At 35.3% G+C, this 23,417-nt stretch overlaps 1 protein-coding gene across 1 annotated transcript in view; it reads left to right on the top strand.

Moving 5' to 3' along the window:
- tei (irregular chiasm C-roughest protein teiresias) overlaps positions 1–23,417 on the top strand; it is a 103,642-nt gene that overhangs the window by 71,952 nt on the left and 8,273 nt on the right. The window contains exons 6-7 of the mRNA XM_065305813.1: positions 564–674; positions 2,804–2,998. Coding sequence (XP_065161885.1) covers positions 564–674; positions 2,804–2,998 — 306 coding nt within the window. The remainder of the gene's footprint in view (positions 1–563; positions 675–2,803; positions 2,999–23,417) is intronic.

The raw sequence follows: 23,417 nt of genomic DNA, 5'->3' as shown, positions 1-23,417 counted from the left end.
TGCATGGGGATGAAGGCGGCGCTGGCGACACGCTCTCTCAGTAATATATTATTCATTATTAATCCATCGCGAACAGCGCGCCGGCGGTCGGACGGGTTATTAATTAAATACGTCTGGTCATAACTCAGTCGCGCACATATTGGGCGCGCACCATCCTCGCCCACGTGGGGTATGCAATGTGCAACACAGCGCTGCATGTCAAGCAGGCTGGAAATTAATCGAGTTTATTAAAAGTTACATAATATCAAACATAAACGCAACAAAATCTATTGTTTTATATAATGTTTCTTTTGTTATTTAATTAATTGTAAACAATTCATTGCGAATTGTTTAAATACGTTTGTTGTGTGTGCACAGTGGGTTGCCTACCATTCACACAACGCGCAAAGTATTGTGTTTATTGTTTCGATTGTCAACGGCAAACACACGACGCGGATTAAACTCACGCGCGTCCTCTGGTGGTGTTTTTCTGCGTCGATATTCATCACGTTGACACATTGCGCAAACAAAGGCGTGCGCGTAAACAAAAGATGCTTGATATTAACGCAGATTGTCATTTTCAGACGATATGGAAGTGACGCAGGAGCCTGACTTTGACGTTGGCGAGCTGAGCTCGCCGGGAAGACAACTTGAAGTGGCGCTAGGTGGCGCTGTGCAACTAGCGTGTCCGCCAGGTGAGCAATATATATTTTTAAGTAAATAAAAACTTTATGGAGGTTTTATTAGTGAAAACTTTTGTTTCGAGAGTTTTTATTGTGTTTTCGCACCGGGTGATAAATGAAGTGGTTGACTGGAAGTAAAATCACGAATGGTGGACGTGTAATAAATGTTCATGGCGGCGGTAGCGGTGTAAAAAGGAAAACATTAACGCAAAACAAAAATCGACACCGGAAATTAACGCCAAAAACAAAACAATATACAATATGTCCAGAGATTAATTAAAAATAATTTATTCTACGAAGAATTTTATCGGCCATTTTGTTTTTTGATCAAACTACTCGCTGGGTTTGTGTGTTATCAGTTAGTTTTATCTTTATCTGTATTTTTTCTTCTTTCGCGCAGACATTTAGACGTTACTCGATTTTTTTTCGGGATTTTAGCGTGGCATGCGTGCAGTAAACCCCCGCAGGGGTCGTATATCAAGATGGGTCCGTCGCGTTCGCGTTTTATCCCGAGCGCTGCGCGAATCCGCTGACGATTCGCATCCTCGCAGCCGGCGGGGGATGAATAGAGTTTAGATTAGCATCAAATTGGTGTGTGACGAGCATAAACAAAGTATATTTCATGGATTTCGGGTGCCAGCGCTATGTTGGCGGTGTGTGTGGGGCGGGTGTATGGATGAGTGGCCTCGCGGCCGAGGGTGGCCTAGGGGCTTACATAACGAGCGGTGACATATTTATAGCGCGTGCCGATCGAGAGCGATAACCGGACTCGGATTTATTTTGTTGTTTTTTTTTCTCTGGTTCTCTCTTTTGGAGTCTATTACTTTATTCAACAGAATGCGAGTGTGAGTATTATTTGAATGGGAGTTTATTGCGGAGGCCATTTTGGGATTGGGAGATGACTTATTTAAGTTGTTTTTGAAATTGTTGTAATTTGGGATGTCTTGGTGATAAAAATTAATTAATTGTGGGGTTTTGATGTGGAAGAGAGTGAGGTTATAATTACCTTTGTGTGAAAATGATAACTTTAATAATGTTAAAGTTATAGTTATATTATATTCACCAAAGTTACAATTCATTTTTAACTAGGAAAGAGATTGTTTTTCTTGTTTTATTTGTTTGTAGATTTATGCAAAAGTAATGAGTGAAACGTCATTTTGTTTGTTAATAAATTCTTGTTTAGTTGACATAAAATTTATTCAATTTTAATATTTAGTTCAAAAGTTATAACCAAAAAACTATCCAAAATTAAAAGAATTTTCTTGCATTTTTAACAAAAACATTAATATTAATGCATTAATAATAATAAATAATAATATAATTTTGTATTGAATAAAACTATATTTAACTACTTTTATAATAACGTCGAAATCATAAAAATCCGATAATTGAAACTTGTTTAATTACAGTTTTAAATTGCAAAAAGAATAAAATCAACGAAGTTCCAGTTTTTTCATTTTCTAGTTTTATATGAAATAAATTTTTACCAAACTAATAAATATAGCGGCATATATTGACATATATTTGTCAATAAATTCTCTTTCGTTTGAGGTAAAATTTATTTAATTTTAATAATTAGTTCAAAAGTTATAGTCAAAAAACCACAAAAAATCAAACAAATTTTCTTGCATTTTTAATAAAAGCATTAAAAACTGAACATTTCTTTGTTAGAAAATTATTCTTGTGTGTATTATTTATTTATTGTGATGTTTGCTGCATTTCTTTATCGTATAAAGTTATTACCTTTTAGTGAAGTCGACGTATTTCGGCCTTGATGCATCTACAGTTTATATTTCTTAAATAACACGTAAATATTCAATGCATACTATGTAGAATTCTTCTAGCATCTTACACTGATACTATCAGTGTTTATAAACAAACCAGTTTTTCTTATCTCCTTCAACTTGTGTGCCGTCGCCACGTTCTCAGCACACGCGATCGCCTCGCAAACGGTGTTAGTCTAAGTTTGATCGTCCGGTAATCAACACGCGCGCGTATTCTACGCGATCCGTTACATTTCTTAATTTTTCTACGCATTAATATGTAATATTCCTAATTATGGTAATTACCCTTTGTTTAATTACAATTTTAAGATGAAAACAAAAAAATCAAAATATTTACTATTTCTCATTTTTTTCTAGGAATAACTGGATGCTGGACAAGAGTTGACCAAGGCACAGGCCGTCTGGAACCCCTCGGAGCATCCCAAGAACTTCGCCTGGATCAGGTCCTGTACCAGGAAGCCGGAGAATACCGATGCGTGGCTCCAAATCGCGACGCCATGCGGAAATACGACTCGTTACGAAGTGTCCACAGCGTACACGTCGCCATCACCGGTGAGTCACATAAACAATACTATCTCTAACAAAACAACTAACATCTTAAAACTCGTATATTTATATATCAAAATACACATTTAACAAAAAGTTAAATGAAGCAATAGTTAATTTATATTTTTATCTGGTCCATGACATCATGCAGAGCATTTCGCATTTCGGGGTTGGTTATTAATGATATTCGCATTTGTTCTATTTGATTGCGTACGAGGGGTTAGTTTGCCTCTCAGTGTATATTTGCGTGGTGGTCGCCTGCACTTTGATCTCGGCGTTTTTCCACTCGGCGTTCTTTTATCTCCGCGCGTCCTGTTTCGCCATCAATGGAAGGGGTTAGGCTACGACTAGCTTTTTTCCTCATTTATTTTTATCACCACGATAACGAAAAAAAACGCGCGCGTTTTAGTCATTACTTAAAATTTAACCCTTGTTGAAGGGGTGAAAATGCAAACACCACACAATAAAAAACACAAACATTGCTTGCTTTTTTAATGTTTTTGATGAATGAATAAATTTTTGGAGGAAAGGAAATATGAAAAAGTCGCTGGCGCGCTGGTTTTGCGGCCCTCCCGGGAGGACGACTAGCGGGGTGTCTTTTAGATTTATGATTTTCCAATTGATCGCGACTCAAACTGACTTTGCGGCAATTCCCACGGCGGCAGGGAGCCCGAAGGACTCGAGGAAGTTAAATGACTTTGTAACGTTCCCACATCTTTGCCAGTTAATAACTTTATATAATATTCCGCATTGCGACTCAGATTTTAATGAAAATTTTTGGGTTTTTGTTAATTATTATGAAAAGTTAATGATGCTAATGATTTGCAATGATTTTTTAAAGAATTATTTACAACTAGCTTTAACCCGCGGCTTCGCTCGCGTTGAATCCATCAAATAAATATTAGAAGTCATTATACATAGTTGAAACAGATTGATAGAAAGAATGTATATTTCACTGCTTGGCTAGGATTATCTATGTGAAAAAATTACTACATGCAATAAAGTTTTAAATTTTAGTTGGAATGCTAGATGGCGTTAAAGTGGTCAAATAACCAGATGCAGAGGTATTAGTGACTAAACAATTTCTTTATTTTATTTAAAAAAATAATTATTTTTATTAAATAAAAAGTAGCCTATAACCTATCGGGGACCACTAAGAATATGTGTACAAATTTTCATGATGATCTGTTAAGTCGTTTTTGCGTGAAAGCACGATAAACTTCAGGACATTCGCATTTATAATATTAGTAAGGATTTTCGAATTTGAGTAATTTTTTTCTTCACATTTTTGTTTATAACTTTTGTTCTAATTATCGGATTGCTTCAAAATTGATTTTTATTAGTAAAGAATGAAAAGATCTAACAAGTAATAGACAAAAATATACATTATTACAGCGACATCTATCATTAAAACACAATAACTTTTTCAAAACACTAATATTTTGTTTTTTTTTTACAAATTTTTGCTTATAACTTTTGAAATAATGGAACAATCAGCTTAAAATAAACGACAATATGAAGAGAATTAAATTGTTTATCATAATTACAGTTTTATAATTGATAAATATGTTTAATCATTCTTTAAAAAATGATTAACACTTTTTGAATTCAGAAAAATGTTTTTTTTTACATTTTTCTCTATAACTTTTGAAATAATTTTTCAATCCACTTAAAACAAACGGTAACATGAAGATAATTAAATTATCTACCATATAATATAAAATAATTATAGTTTTATAATTGGTAAATATGTTTAATCATAGTTTAAAAAATGATTTACCCTTTTTAAATTCAAAAAATGTTTTTCTTTATATTTTTCTTTATAACTTTTGAAATAATTATTCAATCAACTTAAAATAAATACAACAAAATAAATTTTTTTTTCATGGTTAATTAATATCAACTTAATAATATTAATGATTCGTAATGATTTTTACGATTTCCCCTTTCTGGGGCCATAAAACGCCGCTCCAAACATGTTTAAATGAAAGTTAAATGAAACAAAGAAAATTTGCCGCTTGCGCATTCAATTTCCTTCTTGTTTCATAACCCCCTACCCCTAATCAGGCGGGCGCCATGCTTCTAAGATGTAAGATACTCATCCGTTGCCGGTTCGCGTATCATTCGAGCGGCGTTCCCGACATTTCAAGTATCGTTTGCATAAGCAAGAGCGCAAATACCATTTCTCCACCTTGCACCCCTTTTTCTCTCACAGAGAGCATTGGTGCCATCTTGTATTTTATTCGTATTGTATCCGAGCGAAAGTGAACGGCTGAATAGTAAACTGGGAGAGTGAAAGTTTTTCCTGCTGTTGCTGTGAGCAGAAGAAAAGGGTAAATACACTCGTTGAGAGCGGGGTGTGAGGGGGATGCGCATCGGCTGTCTGATTAGTTCGTTACAAGTATTCGTCGTTACCGCAATTCTCTTTCATGCCGCTGACGCTGACGAAGTTCGCAGCGAATGTTGCGGCTTTATTCGTTAAGTTTAATTAAAAAAGAAGCCGCAGGGTACGATCTTACCTAGCGCAGAGGGTAAAAACAAACCATTTACGACCTAACACACATATAGCCACCGAGAGAAAAAAATTTAAGTATTTTGAAGACAGGAAAAAACGTTGAAATTAATTTTGGACTAAAATTTTCTTAATTTATTTGTTATCAAAAATTTTGTTTGTAATTTTTTTGTGTTTGACGGAATATAAAATTAAGATTTTTTTGTTTGTTGGTGAGATAACGATTGTTTGTTTAACGTCTGCGAAACAACATTTTTTATTATTTTTTCTTTGCTTTTGTAATACGGAAATTAACAAATCAGGCATATTTTGCTATTTTTGTTTATAACTTTTGAAATAATTAAACAATTTGCTTGAAATACACGAAAATAGAAAGATAATTAAATTATTTATCATATTGAGTAAAATCATTATGTTTTTATTGTTGATAAATATGTTTAATTGTTGTTTAAACAATTATTTTCACTTTTCACATCAAGTCAAATTTTTCTTTAAATTTTTGTTTATAACTTTTGAAATAATTATGCAATCAGCTTAAAATAAACGACAATATGAAGAGAATTAAATTATTTATTATGTAATACAAAATAAATATAATTTTAGAATTGGCAAATATGTTTAATCGTTGTTTCAAAAAATTATTTATATTTTTCAAGTTCAAGTATTGCTTTTCTTTGCATTTTTATTTATAACTTTTGAAATAATTATTCAAACAGCACAAAATAAACGACAATATAAAGATAATTAAATTATTTATAATATAACGTAAGAAAATGAAAGTTTTTAAATTAGTAACTTTATTTAATCGTTGTTTAAAAAAAATTAATTTTTGATTTTCACTTTAACTGAACAAAAAACGTTATATTTTTGTCGCCGGTGAGATAACGATTGTTTGTTAAACGCCTACAAAAAAACTTTTTCATTTTTCTATCTCTCAACTCTCCATAATGCGAAGATTAACACATAAACACGCAAAAACGCATAAAACTGAGTTAATCTATTTTCATTTCATTTTCGACTCGCAAAAAACAAAAGTCACCGAAAGAAAACGCTTCAAAAACTTTTATACCGTTTTTTTGTCCGCTGATTACGTTGAATTTAGTATGAAGATGAATTAAAGTTGGAAACAAAAGATAAACGAGCAGGTAATGTCGTTTTCGGACGATAATAAAAATGTTTTTACATTTTTATCTTTTTTTCCAAATTTTTTGCAAAATAAATTAAACAATGAAAATTTTTATGCGACCATTTTATACCCCTTGTATAAATTTATAATTAGCACTAAAAATTTTTATTCTACCGCTGTTAGTTTCCGATATATAACGATTTTTCCACATTTAACAAGCAGTGACATCTTGCGTGCAATTCATCCGCGTGCTTTTGTGGCTTTTCCTCAAGACGCAGCCAGCCCACCTCCTCCGGGCAGACGATAAAACATTATATAACATTATAATGATCCGATGGAATTGTCGGAATGCGCGGCGGTGGAGTTATTACGCTAATGGATTTTCATTCTTTTCTCTCATTCTCCATCTTCATTCTTCATACTCGCGTACGATGTTATGATGTTATAATATTTATCCACTTTGTAGGTCGGAGTTCAGAGTTCGACTTCTTTTTACGTTTCCTTGGCGAGCTGCAAGGGAAACGTGGCTTTCATAATTTCCTCGAGTTGTTTTCTTTGCTGCACGCGCGCGCTCCTCGATAGATTTTAACGCACCATAATGGCGCTTTTATAGTTTTATAGCATTATATAGGTCATAATACGCTTAATGAAACATTTATCTTGTTAACAATGTTAATATACGTGCGCAAAAAAGCGGAGGAATGATCTGAAATTAATGGCAAATAAAGAAAACAAAAATGAAGCGAGTCATTAATCAAGATTCGTGATGGGCAAAAAATGCGTGATTACAACGACATCTATCATTAAAACACGGAACTCTTTTGAAGCTGGAAGGTTTCTTTACGTTTTTTCTTTATTTTTGCTTATATCTTTTATAATAATTAAGCACATAAGTTAAAATAAACGACAATGTGAAGATGATTCAATTATTTATCACATCGAGTACAATAATTATTGTTTTATTATTGGTAAATGTGTTTAATCGTTGTTTAAATAATCATTTACATTTTTAAATTCAAGTTTTCTTTTTGTTTACATTTTTGTTTATAACTTTTGAAATAATTTTACCATCCACTTCAAATAAACGGCATTTGAAGATAATTAAATTAATTATCATAGAGAGTAAAGAAATTAGTGTTTTATTATTGGTAAATATGTTTAATTGTTGTTTAAAAAATTATTTACATTTTTTAAATTCTTGGAATGTTTTTCTTTACATTTTTGCTTATAACTTTTAAAATAATAACACAATCGACTTACAATAAACGACAATATAAAGATAATTAAATTATCTATCATATAAAGTGAAATACTTACAGCTTTATAATCTGTAAATACATTTATTCGTTGTTTAAAAATTTATTTTAACTTTTCAAATCCAAATTATGTTTTTCTTTACATTTTTACTCATATCTTTTATTCTAATAACCCAATCACTTCAAAATAAATTTTAATCAATAGCCAAATAAAATATCTTCATTATTTATGTCTTTGACAGCAAAATATTAAATTATTTATAGTATTATTGAATCCATAAATGTAGAGATATCACACCGAATTGAAACATGACATCCAAACACGAACGCATTTGTGAAAAGATTGGCGGGTTGCTGGTATTCGGTTAAGTAGCTGTCATTTATCGTTAAACCCATCATTCTGCCACTTAAGTCGCACACCTCACCCTCCTCTGCCAGAGGAGCAAATCTGCTGAGCGATGCTGAACGCATCGCTGCTGAATTTCTGAAGATTCGCTCTTTCAGCGCTCATCGCCGATGTCGTTGGGCGTCTTTGCAGTTTACGCGCTGGCCCGATGGCCAATGACGTTAATGACATTCGCGTAGGGGGCGCCACGCGCAAATTAGTGCCGACACTTAAATGGAACTCGAACTGCGCGCAGCTGTTCGCTGCACGCACACGAAGCGCGTGTTAATGTAATCAAAATTATACAAAGCTGCAAGATCTTTCAAAAAAGGTCCACCCACCGACGCAAAGAAAACATAATTTAATAAAATTCGCTTTAATTTAGTTTAGCGGTTGAGGCATAATCTGTTTGCGGGAAAAGAATTTTTCGAAAAGTTTTCAAGATAATTTAATTTCTAACAAAGTATTTTACGAGATAATTTTTGTGATGAATTATTCATTAGAGGTTGCAACAAATTTGAACAAATTCCACGCGGATGTTATGTCGAAATTGCGTACATTTTCATGCTTTAAAAAAAGCTAAATAACAAATCACGGCTCGTTTTTCACACGCGAAAAGCCGCGCAGCAAACAAGCCAAACAAGAACAACATCAAACTCGAGAAAATTCAACGCGAACGTCTCGCGCTTTAACAAGACGAATAACGAATATTTCTCCGCGATGTATGAATTTTCCGCGAAAGCCAGAAGCACCACCAGCAACAGCAGTGTGAAAAATGCGGAAATTCGTCAGAAGCGTCAAAACTCGCGATGCCTTCTCGGCGAAAAGAAAGCAATAAATTTCCGTCGCTGGCAACAAAAACCGTGTGCGTCTTCCGCCGCCCACAGCGCTATTGTTGATTTTATTTTTATTTTCGACCTTCTCGTCGATCGCATACATATGTATTTATACAGACACAGATTGTACTACATAATCATCGCGCAGATAAAGCATAAAGCGCGAATTGTGTGTCGTAAAATTCGTGGAAATTCGGAAAAGTCAAAGTATCCTGTCGATATTTGTGTTGTTTTTCTTTTGTTTTCGGCGTTTTGTTGGCTGTTTGCGCTTCGATTCCGCTTCCGGTTGCTTTTATTTTATACATTGTATGAATATTTATTTATTCATCTACAAACAGACGGAAATTTATTTTGATATTCGTTCTATTAATAAATATAAATATTATTTTAGTAATGTAGTAGTTTTTTTTTATTTAGTTTTTTGCTTGTAACTTTTGTAAAATTTATGCAATTTTGATTTTAAAAAGTGTATTTTATGGCTAATTAAATTGTCTTTAATTTAAAATTAATTTTAAGGTGATATGATTATTAGAAAAAAAGTTATTATTAAAAACGTTTAGAAAAACATTGAATTTGAATTGAAAAGTGTAAATATTTTTTTAAACAACAATTAAACATGATTATCACTTAGAAATTAATATTTACTTTGTTTAATGTGATAAATAATTTAATTATCTTTATATTGCCATTTATTTTAAGTTGATTGCATATGAATTTTCAAATTTATAAGCAAAAATGTAATGAATATCGTTACTTGAATAATAAAGTAGAATTAATTTTTAAACTAAAATTAAACATGTTTAGCAAGAATAAAACAGTAATTATTTTACTTTATATGATAAATAATTTAATTATCTTTATATTTTCGTTTATTTCAAACAGATTGTATAATTATTTCAAAAGTTATAAGCAAAAATGTAGAAAAAAACTAAAAACGAAGAAAACAACATTTTATTTTTTAATTTCCAATTTTGCACAAAGTTGAATATCATTTTATTATTTAAATGTTCACCGTAAATAATTTTTATATGATAGCAGATTAAATTGTCCATCATCTGATACTACAAACTATTAAAACGCTATCCAATAAAAAGCTTCAATTCCCTCGTAATGCAAATGCGCCATCAAGAAAAGTTGAAAGCCATTACTGAATGAGGAAACATTGAAACCAAGCAATAAATCAGGCGCGCCGATGGCCGTACCGAAACGTTATCAAAAACGCTCATAACTATGACCGTAATCCGGCCGTCATGAGTGTAAAACCTAACCTCATTCGACGTCGTTCGAAAAACGCCGCGCGACGAAGAACAAAAGTGATAAAACACGATAAAGACATAAATAACACCGCACGCAGTACATATGATGCCCGCCTGACGGCCATGACAGTCGGCGGCCATCTTGTCTCCCTCGTGCGCCATCATTAAACAGCAAAATTTCGACGTTATCTCGCGCGAATTTATGAACGATGAAAGCAGCTTTGCGTGAACTTGGCGCGAAGGACAAAAGTTATCGACGGGTGTAAAACCTGATGGCGGCGGTGGGGGGGCCGGCGCGGTAAGTGAAGAGAACGAGGACGAGGGAAAAAGCGATGATAGGATGTGAATTTACAGTTTTCGGCAGTGCGACGCGCCGCGCCGCGTCATTAAAACACACGACGGCGACGGCTTTATTATCGCGTCGATAATCATGATTTATAAATAAAAGTCAAACACCAACAAGCCGAACGTGTTATTTATTATTGCAACGTGTTATATAACCTCAAAACGACAGAAATCTTTTTATTTTTTTATATCCGCTACAAATCAACAATTTAAGAGAGAAAAAAGTCGAGGTTATGTTAGTAATACACACTGTATGCTGAAAAAATATTGAATTTCATATTGAAAAGCCATTATTCCATTCGCAATCTTCGCGAAATGGATATTGCAGAATCTATTTCAAACATTTTAATATTTTCCTTTTCGAATACTTTCAATTTCTCTGCGTTATTCTTCTATTTGAGGAAAAAAAAGTGATAAACGATAATTTTCGGTTTAATATCCAAGCATCAATAATGAAAGAAACGTCCAGTAAAAAATGGATAAAACCCGTCTTCGATATTAACGCGAATATTTACGGCGCCATCTGTGAGCAGCATATCAACTATTTATGAACGCACCAAATTATTTTCGATTTTCATAACGCGCGTGCTGTGTGTGTTTTTCAAGTTTATGTTAGGCAACCAAAAATACTTTTCTTTTTTATATACAAATTACTTGTTCGATTTGTGTATGTCTGGTTGCCTATCACATAACAATCGGCATAAAAGCGTTTAGAACAAAAATCTTAAACTGCTTAGCTTTCCAATTTGTCGATTCAGCCAGTCGGTATACGCATGCGGGCCGTGCGCACATTTAATTCCGCTAAATGGCGCGTTATTTCGGTTTTATGCGCGTTCGTCCGAACGCGCTCGAAGCGTTTTTATCGCGTATTATTATTTTATACATCCCCCGGGCTCGACTAGAGCAAATTACAAGCAGATATTCGCTTGTTATTTCTTTGCCAGCGAGTGTCTGTTGTTTTTTTTTTGTTCTTTCCTCCATTTCTGTATTTCTTCAACTTGTGTACATTATCTTTTCGCTATTGCAGCGCCGGCTGTTATTGCGTGCGACGGGGATTTTAAAATGGCCGCCATGAGACGTCATTATACACACATCGCACATCGATGAATCTCAAAATCTCGCATCTCGAATCGAACACTGCACACACATATATTTCATGTTCTGTGAACTTTTCCGTGTTTTCTTTGAGTGTATGTGTGTGTGCGAGAGCGTCGTTGTAAGTTTTCAGCATATAAATAGCTTCATTTTCCGACGCGAGCGCCGACGCGTCGAGAGCCAATATACACGATCCGCCTTTAATCTTACACCCGCCACGAAATGGCGGGCGGGCGGAAAAGAGAAAAAGGGATGCATAAAGCAATACCACAATCACGCTCTCGGGCAGACTATTAAATCGGGGAAAAACAAGCGAAAAAATCGATAGTTTTTGGTGTTTTGCGGGGAAATTGCGAACCAAATATTTGTGTTTATTATATAGGATATAAAATACCGGTATTCCCAAAAACAGATTTTTTTTTAAAACTTAGTTTTTCTAAATTACGTCTTTCAAAAATACCGGTATACCGGTTTTTCCAAATACCGGTTTTCTTAAATACCGGTATACCGGTTTTTCAAAATATCTTTTTTTTTAAATACCGGTATTAATACCGGTATACCGGTTTTTTAAATACCGATTTTTTAAATACCGGTTTTTTTCAAATACCGATTTTTTAAATACCGTTTTTTTTCAAATACCGATTTTCAAATTCCGGTATTAAACACAAAATTCACATCTTTTAATGGAAACCTCATAAAATGATGTAATTTCACGATGTCAATACGTTTTCGAATTATAATTCTAGTCTTGTTTCCGTTGCGAGCGCGTTTTGACTTTGTCGCACGCCGGCGCGCTGCTTTTATGGCAAAGCGATCACAATTAAAACTTGGAATTTCCAATTAAAATTACACTGTTTGCCATTGTGCTCTGCGCGAGCGCGTGATTGCGTACGCCGAAAACTCGTACGTCAAGTTTACTTTCATCAGCGTTTACTACGTACGGCGATATATGCGTTGCGTTTCACTTTCGTTCCACCGCAACGAAATTCGGCGGAAAATTGCGCCCCGAAAATGAGAGAAAACCTAAAAGTCATTTCCGGCGAACGAATTGATAACGGCTTTGATTGTTTTCTCTTTGTAGCCGCAGTTAGACTTCCCAATATACACTGCAACTTATGTAAAGTAAATAAATTGGAAATTAAAAATTTAAATTAATAGAGTTGCATTTGTATGAAAATTCATTGTGTTGATAATGTTGCACGTGGTATTTGTTTCGATTGTGATGTGTTTTGTTTGACTGTTGACTGTCAAAATTGCGCAAATATCAGCGACGCTTATTGCAAAACCCCGAGCATTGTTTGCGCAAATATATGCCACGAATCGCAAATTGCGATTTGGCGAAAATTCAATCAATCAATATATTCATGTGCCTTCATGCCCCATTCGTTTCTATTTGGTATGTGTGTGTATGTGGGAGATGAAAACGGGCGGAAATCTGTTCGACGAGACACGAGACGAAATGCGGGTTGCGCGACCTCGATATGTGTCATTGCTAAATGACAATTCACAACTCAAACATTGCTAATGCAAATATCAGCAATAATTTGCAATGGAAATTTATAGATGTCGCTTTTTACTCTTTTTGGTTATTGTCACACCATGTATAAAAGGTTTCGGTTGCAATTTCCTCTGTTGGCATTTTCATCATCATCATCTCGGTTTGCTTCACATTCACATCACATCGTCGCGTGTCACAGCAACTCTCAAAGATTACTCAGCGTTCAGGTATCTGTTTAAACAAGGATTACTTCCTTTAGTACATATAGCTTTTGTTCTGCCATCTTATAGCGTAATAGTAGTACTACACAAACAACGTACTTACAGTTTTCTTCTTTTTTTTGCTGTTTGTGGTGTTTGTTGTGTCATATTGGCTAATTTCGGTCGAGCACATTTATGAAAATTATAAGCCGTCTCCCTTCGTCCGTGAAGCGTCAATAACCCGAATCGGACACAACAATATCCGCACGGAAGCATTCGAGGTTATGTGCGTGGGCTTATTTCAAGCGCGCTAGTTTCTGTTTTGTGTCTCCCGGTTTGTTTGATTACCACACGCGCGACTCACAATAGCGCGCGGCAGTGGTGTCGAGCTGGTTGGGTTGCCTATTCGAATGCAGTCGCTTGGAAACTATATATGTGCGCACGTTCGCTCCACTGCACTCGTCTGAATTGTTCGACCGCAAGATGGAGACCTCAAACATGATCGATCACGTAGAAATCTTCGTTCGCACCAGCGGCGAAATTATCCTTAAAATAAAGCATTAAAATATCGTTTTCAACTGCCTTGCTTGCTGCCTGCTTGGCTTGTATTTACTTTATTTTCGTTTCGCGCTCAATGATAAATCAACATCACCGTGTGCCATTTGTTACGCGAAGAAAAACAACGCCCGAAAAAATACGAAACAACTGCAAGAACTGAAACAACTGGCGCGCCAGCGTAACAGCGGGAGCCGACAGGAATGAATCCAAACACAGCCGGAAGAGAGGGCGTTAAAAAAAATAACGCGGACGAAGAAAAATAATCTCGAATCGTTTCAATATTAATCGACACGTTATAACCCATAGACACACACACACAAGTTTCCAGCGCAGTTGGAAATCGAAGAAGGACTGTGATAATCTCGACATAATCCATTTCGATATCGCGCCAGCGCCAGACTTGCTCGCTGAATTTGAGGATTTGTGGATTTAGCCCCCCAAAAACACAGCACGCCGTGTGCTCCAAGCTCATCGGAGGATATGGAAGACGATTTCACCCCAGGGAGCTGCACATGTTACCCGCAAGGACCTTTGATCTGTCTCATATTCCAAGATATTCTATGGCTAGCAATATTAGGCAACTCTAAGGAGCTAAACTTAACATTTACATCAATCCGCACAAGAGTTACACACATAAAAATATACAGGGTGTTTGAGCCTATGAAAAATGCAGTTTTACGAGCGTGATAATTTACGAGCGGAGTCTTGGTGTTAACCACTGTTACATGCTACCCCCATGGTGCTGTGTATGCAAGGGGGTGTGTTAGGCGCGCGCGTGAGGGTTGTTTGCTCGGACACAAAACCCTACCAAACCTAGGACCATAAACATAAATCTGGCGCGTGTTATCTCGCGAACTCATGTGTGCGGCCTCGGTGCATATCATCCCCTTGTTACAACCCCGCGCTATCTTTGCAACCCTCACTCTCTTGAGCGTATCTTGCGTATAATTTCCAGTTTGGAATTTGGCATTCGACACGATTTGCGTATGGGTATAGATTTTGATTTTGAATTCATGGGGATGGGAACAATATGTGTGAAAGGAATAAAACGCAGGCGTGAATAGGGTTAATATTTTTGATTGGAACACATTGTAGGGTTTGTATAACGACTGTCAAGGGATATGGGGTTTTATTTCGTTATAAGGAGGTGTTGTTAGATCTAAAAGAAGTAAAAAATAAGAAAATATTGGTTGATTTAAAATGCTTTATTTAACGAATTATTTACTATTTAATAGCAAAATCAACTTTATTTGTTAATAACTTTTTATATTACAAAGGTTTTTGCATGATATTTGCATATTTGATGCAGAATTTAAGGTAGAATTCAATTTTTTTCCAAAATCTCTTAATTTATTGAACAAGTAATGAGTTTTTAACGTTTGTTTGTCTTCAAGTACAATTTATCACGTTATAGCGAGGTGTTGTAACATCGAGGAACAAAAATTAATCAAATTTTGAATTTATTTGAGTTTAAAGTTAAAATTCAAACGTTTTATGAATAGTTTTAGCATAAAATTTAGTTTTTATGAATTTCTGAATAAGTTATGCAACTTTTCAACCACTAAAATTATTAACTACGTTATTTCTAGGTTATGTTACTTCGATGAGCAAAAAATAACCAAATATTAAGATTTTACGCGTGTAGGCAACTGTTTAATCTTTTGTTGCGCTGGTTATAAACTCAATTACTATTGTAAAAATGCCGGTAAATATTTCCTGAAGTCTAAATATGAATTCCGCGTCGCTCAGTTGTATTCACTTGTGTTATGTTTAAATGATTTTCTAGTAACGCAACGTGCACCCCAACAAATTAGCTGAAAAATCGTGCTTAAGTTATAGAAATTTGCATTGCAATTTGTAGGGATGTTGGGATCATAATTACAACAATATTTCAAATGTTACCATCGATGTCATGTCTTTAAAAAATATTCTAGCTCATAATTGCTAGAAATGAAAATATTTTTCCTAGTTACACAGAGTATTTATAACGCTATAACGAGCAAATTAATATATATTAAATACTAGTTAACCGGGCAAACGTTGTTTTGCCATATAAATTATTTCAAGTTTCTAGATAAATTTTAGGTACAAAAAAGTAACTTACGCTTATAAAAAAAAATAGGCTGGTGATAAGAAAACCAAAAATTTAGGGTTGTATGTATATTTTGCCACATTAAAAAAAATTAAAACAAAAAATTTCCCGACCAAAATTTAAAAAATTAAGGGTGAAACAACCCTATCACTTGTGAGATATGAAGTTACCGATATAAAAATTTTCTTTGGCGGATGAAAATGATTAAATTACGAAAAATGGCTATAAAGAAATAGGGGTTGCGGGATAAGAAGTTAAAATTTAGGGTTGTATGTATTTTTAATTCCAATATAAAAAATAAAAAACAAAAGAATTTGTCCAAAAATTTAAAAAAAGTTAAGGGGCAGAAATCAACCCCTTATCACTCTAGTATGAAAATAGATGTTAGCCGATTCTCAGACCTACTGAATACGCATATAAAATTTGGTAAAAATCGGTAAAGCCGTTTCGGAGGAGTATGGAAACAAACACTGTGACACGCAAATTTTATATATATAGATTATATGTAGTTTGTCGTTAAAACGAGTCATTATTGTAAATCAGTAAAAATTCACGAACAAAAAAATTGCGTTAAAATAATGAGCAAAAATGTAGAACTTAGTTTTGAAAGCAAACGAAGTAAATGAAGCAATGAAGCATGTCTTGAGCGATGGGGTGCAGCGGAAGCAGGCGTGGAAAGCCAATTAGCGGAAAGTTTCCTGGCTCGCGCGCGCGCGGCGAGCCGCCCGTTTTTGTTTTCCTTTTACTTTCGTTTGCTTCATTATACTTTACACTCTTTGCCGCGTGCGAACAACTCGTTTTTCTTGCCAGCTTTCTTCGCGTTTCTACTCGAGTTCTTTACTTCGGCGGTGGGTTCACCTTCTTCCACGAAGGTTTCGGCATTCGTTTTGCCGCTGGAACGAAAATTACGGCAATTAGCAAGGTATTTATGCTTCTTCGAACAAGTTTAACTTTGCAATTTTCCTCCGACTACTCTCGCCAACTTTTCATATTTTCGGTTATTATATTTCATGTTTTAATTGATTTCTTCATCGTCGTCGATTTTTTCTGTGTGTTGGATTTTATAATTGCCCAATTTATTATTCCGTGAATTGTAATCACAAGACTGTGTTTGATATGTAAATATATCCACGCACCACGCCGCCATTGACGTAATTGCGCCCCTGCTCTTGAAAACTATTACTATCTTCAACTTTTGTCTCGCGTGTTCTCGAAGTAAGTAAATCCTATGATGAAGAGCGCGCACAAATTGCTGAGATGCGTGCAGGAGTAGGAGAGGAGGCGAAAGTTGTGTGCAGCTTTCAGCAGTTCCGCCGATTTTCTCCAACAATTCCGATTTTCTCCCGTTTTCCGCGGCGCGCGTCACTCATGCGGGGCGCCGAGAGCTACTCTTTGTGTTTTAAATTGAAATTGGGAATCTAGCATTCTGGCATTCGAGCATCCGCAATCCGGCATTCACAATCCCGACCGCGATGCGCTGAAGAATTACCTCGGAGTAATACGTAACTGAACGAAGCATACCGATGTGATGGTACTATAGTAGGTTTGAGCTTCATTGCTGGAATGCTAGATGGCGTTAAAGTAGTCAAATAGCCAGATGCAGAGGTATTAGCTAAACAATTTCTTTGTTTTATTTTAAAAATATTTTATTAAATAAAAAGTAGCCTATAACCATTCGGGGACCACTAAGAATATGTGTACAAATTTTCCTTGATGATCAGTTAAGTAGTTTTTGCGTGAAAGTGTAACGTATCAGGACTTTCCATTTATATTAGTAGGGATTAGGGCGTTGATAATGCCCGTCTGTCACATCATGATTAAATTATCCATAATTTATATTTGTCAAATATAAAGTATTGTTAACTTTAAAAGATTTCAACAAGCAGGCATTCTTTTATGAACTGCAAGAATTTCATGCAAAATCATGACATTTAAATTATTCAACGGCATCTATTGCGAAACCAGATAGTTCAATAAAATAAAATTTAAATTAAAAAAAAATGTTGCAATAATTACATAGATTAATGCATTTGAGATTTCATGTAGTTGTAGTCACGCTTGCTCTTCTCGTTTGTCGGCATCGCCCTCACAATTAACAACATAATAACGTTAATAACGTTATTGTCGACCGCCTTTTGTGCCACCACTGCTACGACACAATCTGCCGCTCGACTCTCTAGTCTACTTAGTATAACTATAATAACATCCACCGCAACACTACGCCAAACAATATTGTATGCAGCACGTATCTTGATGCAGTGCAGCGAGCATGATGAGTGTAATCATTGATACGATGAAAACGAGCGACCGCAGCGCCGGAAGTCAGCGCGGCAACATGGCGGCGCACGCTGCACACATGCAGCTCTCGGGGTCCTTCCGATATGACGATATTGCACGCAGATTGCACGCTCGCCGCGCACATTCGATAATATCTCTTTAGTTATTAACGAACTACAACGATGACGGCGCCATGACGAACACAACGGTAATCGATTAGGCAATTTGATAGCTTCCCTTATCGCGTACACCACTTAAAATCTATGTTAATAATAGTTGTATTAAATGTCGGTATTAGGTAATACCGGTATTACCGGTATTTTTAATTTCATATTTAAAAAGTTTTAAATTTTGGGATGAATACCGGTATACCAGTTTTAGGAGTATGAAATACCGGTATTAATACCGGTATACCGGTTTTATTTTCAAAAACCGATATTTTTCAATATATACTGGTATTAGGGGTAAAAATACCGGTATACCGATTTTTAATTCGAAAATAAAAAATTATTATTTTTATTACGTATATTTTTTTAATAGTATTATGTAATCTGCATGCAAATAAAGTACGTAATGTGCGCGCCAGTGGAAAGTTATAAAATAATCGTTTTTATCATGTCCTCTCGCGTCATGTATCCGCGATAAATAAAGAAATAATTGTGAATTATTATGTCGTAGATTGTGGGGCTTGCAAGCGGCGCGCAACCCGTCGTACACAATTCTAGAATCGCGCTAGCGAGTGGAATACAATTTTTAAAGAAAACATACACTGTGTCCGCAGTAAAATCAAAATTTTTAAAATTTATTTCAAAGGTTTTATGGCTGAATAGGCATTGAAACACATTGTATATTCCAAAAGCGTTAAAGATCGTCGAGGCGCTAGTTTTCGGCACGTACGCACCGTAAATTTTTACGAAGCCGTTAAGGATAATTTGCAAGCGACGCCGCGCAGCTTTGGACGTCTTCCTAATTCTCCTAATTCTTATTTCTTACAAAGGACAATATTTCACGCACCAACGCATTTTTTCTTTCTTGTTTTTCTATAGGCAACCAAACATACACTCACACAATACTTGCTTAAATCGCCATTGTGTATTCCAATCAAAATATTTGCATGTTAAATTTCGTAATCTGAAGTTTAATGTGGCGGATAGTCGGCAACGTGCTAATATACTCATGGTCCGTGCGACGCGTGTCGGAATGGTTTGCCACGTGGCAAATATTAAACCGTTGTTAGCGACATAATTCATCGTCGTAATCTGCTTCATCCGTTCGTCCAGCGAGCGGGCCGGCGAGCGCTCGGGTGCTCGTACGCTTTTACGTAATGTCTTCATGGTTTTCATCGCAGGTGAGTGTTTGGCGTGTACACTCGTGTGTTACATCATAGGTACAGAGATCTACATCTACTTGCACCCTCTGCGTAACATTCAATGTTTTACCTCACGACACGACGCGAGCGTTTAATGTTTTAATCTACCGTCCTACATTACACGCCCAAGCCTCATCTTTGAGCCCATTACGTTACATATTGCACACGGTAGAGACATAACCTCAATTTTAGTCTACTGCTAGTAAATTTAGCGGATGAATGTTGAGTTCAATACCGGTATATTTTGAATGAATATATCGGTATATTGGTATTTATAAAATTCACTTTTGTTTTAATGTTTTTAATTTTTTTTAAATTTAGGTTTGAAAAAATACCGGTATACCGGTATTTAAATCGGTATAAAAAATACCGGTATTTATAAAATAATATTTTTATAAAATTATTTTTTATCATATTAAAAAATACTTGTATTTAAAAAAAATACCGGTATACCGGTATTAATATCGGTTAACCGGTATTACCGGTATTTACAAAAAATATTTTTTATCATATTGAGAAATAGTGACATTTAAACAAAAAAAATACCGGTATACCGGTTTTGATACCGGTATTTCATACCCCTAGCTTCATTTGAGCAACAAAAATTTTATTTTAGCAAAATTTACTTCACTAAACTCCTTGATGAACACACAAATCATCAAAGTTTCCGCAGTGCACCTCAGTTGATGCACTTGGGCGGTTGCAGGTGGAAAGTTTGCCGGATTAGACTCCCGCAGTAGTTAAGATAGTTTATATCCCGCCTGCAATTTGTTGGATTGTAAGTTGTAAGCAACTAGAGGCGGCGCAATCAACTTCGCATTCAATGTCACACACGCGAAAAAATTGATTTTCACTTCTTGTTTACCTCTTCATATCTCCGCAAAAAAAGAGTGAAACCTAAGAATATTTTCGTGTGTACATATGAAGTGAATAAATATTAAATTTTGTTTGCACATATCGCGAGCATTCGAGTTTGAAAAACGCGAATAAACACACTAACGCAAAGAAAAGCAAAGAAAAAATGGAAATGTGAGGACGTGAAGACGTCTTCAGAAAAATAGACTGCAATGAGAGTGACATGCAATCTGCAAAGTGCACTTTGTGGAAACACTATAAACTAGGTTAAACTATAAGACAAACACTGAAATATTCACAATGTTGAAAAGTTCAATATTTAAATAAAATATTTAGCAATATGTTGTCGATTATTTTATTTAAGTTTATTTTTATTAAAAATTAAAATTCAAAATTATTATTTTTTGTTATTTAAACACATTGTATGTAAAAAGTAATAACTCAAAGAAAGGGGGCGCGCAGAACGCGGACGATGTTTACCTTGTTTACGTCGCTTCCGGTATCGCGCGAGTACCTACAAGAAAAGCGCATTTATCAACATAAATCATACATCAACCTATTGCGCATACAGTGTGTCCACAGTACATTTTCTTAATATTTACGTGTAAAGTATCGTTCGATTGGAACAAGGTGTACTTTGATTTTACGGCGTTCTCGTTGCGCGTAAGGAACTTTGACACATGCTCGAAAGTTTTGCAACTTTCGTAACCGCGTGGAAACATTCAAAAAGCTTTAAAATGTCATTTATTCACAGGATTGCCGCGAGTAAAAGTTCAAAAAGTGCGCCGAAGTTACAAGGGTCTCGGATAAATACGTAAATGATTTGCATTTTAGCTAACAATTGACAATTTGACAGAGTTTTTAGCAAAATCGTTAAATTTTTTTCAGGTTAACTTAACATCCGCTCAATTTTCACGATGTGAAATGTGTCAACGACAGTCGCAACGAAGCCAGACGTCGTTAAAGTCGCGAATTTAGATTTTAAAAAATACCGGTATACCGATAATACCGATATTTATAAAAAATATTTTCAATTTTCTAAATTTTAAAGTAAAATTAAAGAAAAAATAAAACAAAAATATTTAATTAAAAATACCGGTATTTTTGTTATTCAAAATACCGGTATACCGGTAATACCGGTTTTTACAAAACAATATTTTTCATTTTTTAAGTATTAATGAAAAATTAAAGAAAAAATTAAAGAAAAAATTTTAAGCAAAAAATACCGGTATACCGGTATTGACACCGACATTTCTCTCTCCCTAGTATAAATTTTAAAACATGAAATGTGTCAACGACAGTCGACACCACGCCGGGCGTCGTTACCGCCGCGATTGTTAAGTTAATAATTTCGGCGCGAGTTCAAGGCTTTTCGCGACGCAATGGCGGCTTAATTAAATATGTAACAATGTAATAATAGTGACGGCAACGACAACGCCGTCGACGAAGATGCGTTTTCAACGTTCGAAATGTTAACATATCCTCTCTCACCCGCGCACAGAGTGAGAAAGACGAGGAGTGACGGCGGCGTGGGCTAAGATTATTAAGGACAAAAGATGCCGGTGGCTGTGAAACAATCGCAATTTCGAGAATTGAGTCGATCGCAGGCGCATTACAGCGCCGTTGACGAGTGAAAAGGAGCAGACACTTTATCATTTTCGGGATTGCTGTGTAGTGTGCGGTTTTGGAACAGAAGCTTCAACGCCGCGCTCAACTATAGAAACAGAATTAAGAGATTAGATTGTCTTCTGCGCTGGTTGACGCTCGACTTTTGATAATATAATTTAATAAGTTAATGGCGTCAAGATGAATTCACTCAAATGAAAGTTTGGTTTTTGTTTTGTTGGAAAAAAAAGGAAAAAATTGAATTTTGGGTTTAATACCGGTATTTCGGTATACCGGTATATTTTTTAATTAAAATACCGGTAATACCGGTTTTTATAAAATTAAATTTTTTATATTTGCTTAAAACTATCGGTTTTTCTAAAAAAAAATAAAATTTTGCGTTCAATACCGGTATTTTTTTTTAATTTTAAAAATTTTGATTTTTGAAAATAAAAATACCGGTATTTTTCAGTATTGATTGTACAATGTGTAAAAATTGATGTTGCGGCACATTTACGTCACAGCATGGATGATTTATAATTTTGTTGGTTCAAATATCCAATTAAAAGTTGACCTCGCGACGTCGATTTTTGATGCTGCGAGTTTTGATGATGCCACTTACCAACACAAACATGGCGGCGCGCGCGTGTGTGCACTCACCTCAATGGCGTCTGTTTGTTTGCGAACGCGCGTGTTGGTTGGGTTGCCTAAACCTACCGCAACCGCAAACCATCCGCGCGCTGAAACGCGATGCGTACAGCGAAATGAAACGATGGCGCCGCATCGCAACGCGGAAATTTCCGGGAATGAAAAACTAGACGATACCAGCCCCGTGAGGATGTTTTAGATTTATGACCTTTATGACTATCACGTTACGAAACAATCATTTGTTTTGTTTTGGGCGATCTAGCGACAGGAACACGTAGTTTTGAGTAGTAGTGTTTTTTTTTTCTGTGTGTTTAAAAAGTGCATTTAAAATGGCGTCTTGCGGGAGTTTAATCGCGTCACGTTGGGCATGCGATTACATACACATTACAGAGGAAAAAATAGACACACGTTTAAATGTTGGTTGCCTAATTCTCTCGTGTTTTGATATTAAACACAAAACGGCGCGCAAAAACGCAAACAACGTTTCAGTGGAAAAATGTTATCATGACACA

Source organism: Atheta coriaria, unplaced genomic scaffold, assembly GCF_025399875.1.
Source record: "Atheta coriaria isolate IRGN ID8LTWV9N9 unplaced genomic scaffold, Caltech_Dcor_3.1 hic_scaffold_6_pilon, whole genome shotgun sequence".
NCBI classification, from domain to species: domain Eukaryota; kingdom Metazoa; phylum Arthropoda; class Insecta; order Coleoptera; family Staphylinidae; genus Dalotia; species Dalotia coriaria.
The sequence above is the reverse complement of the archived record's forward strand: the minus strand, read 5'-3'. Positions and strand labels throughout refer to the sequence as shown.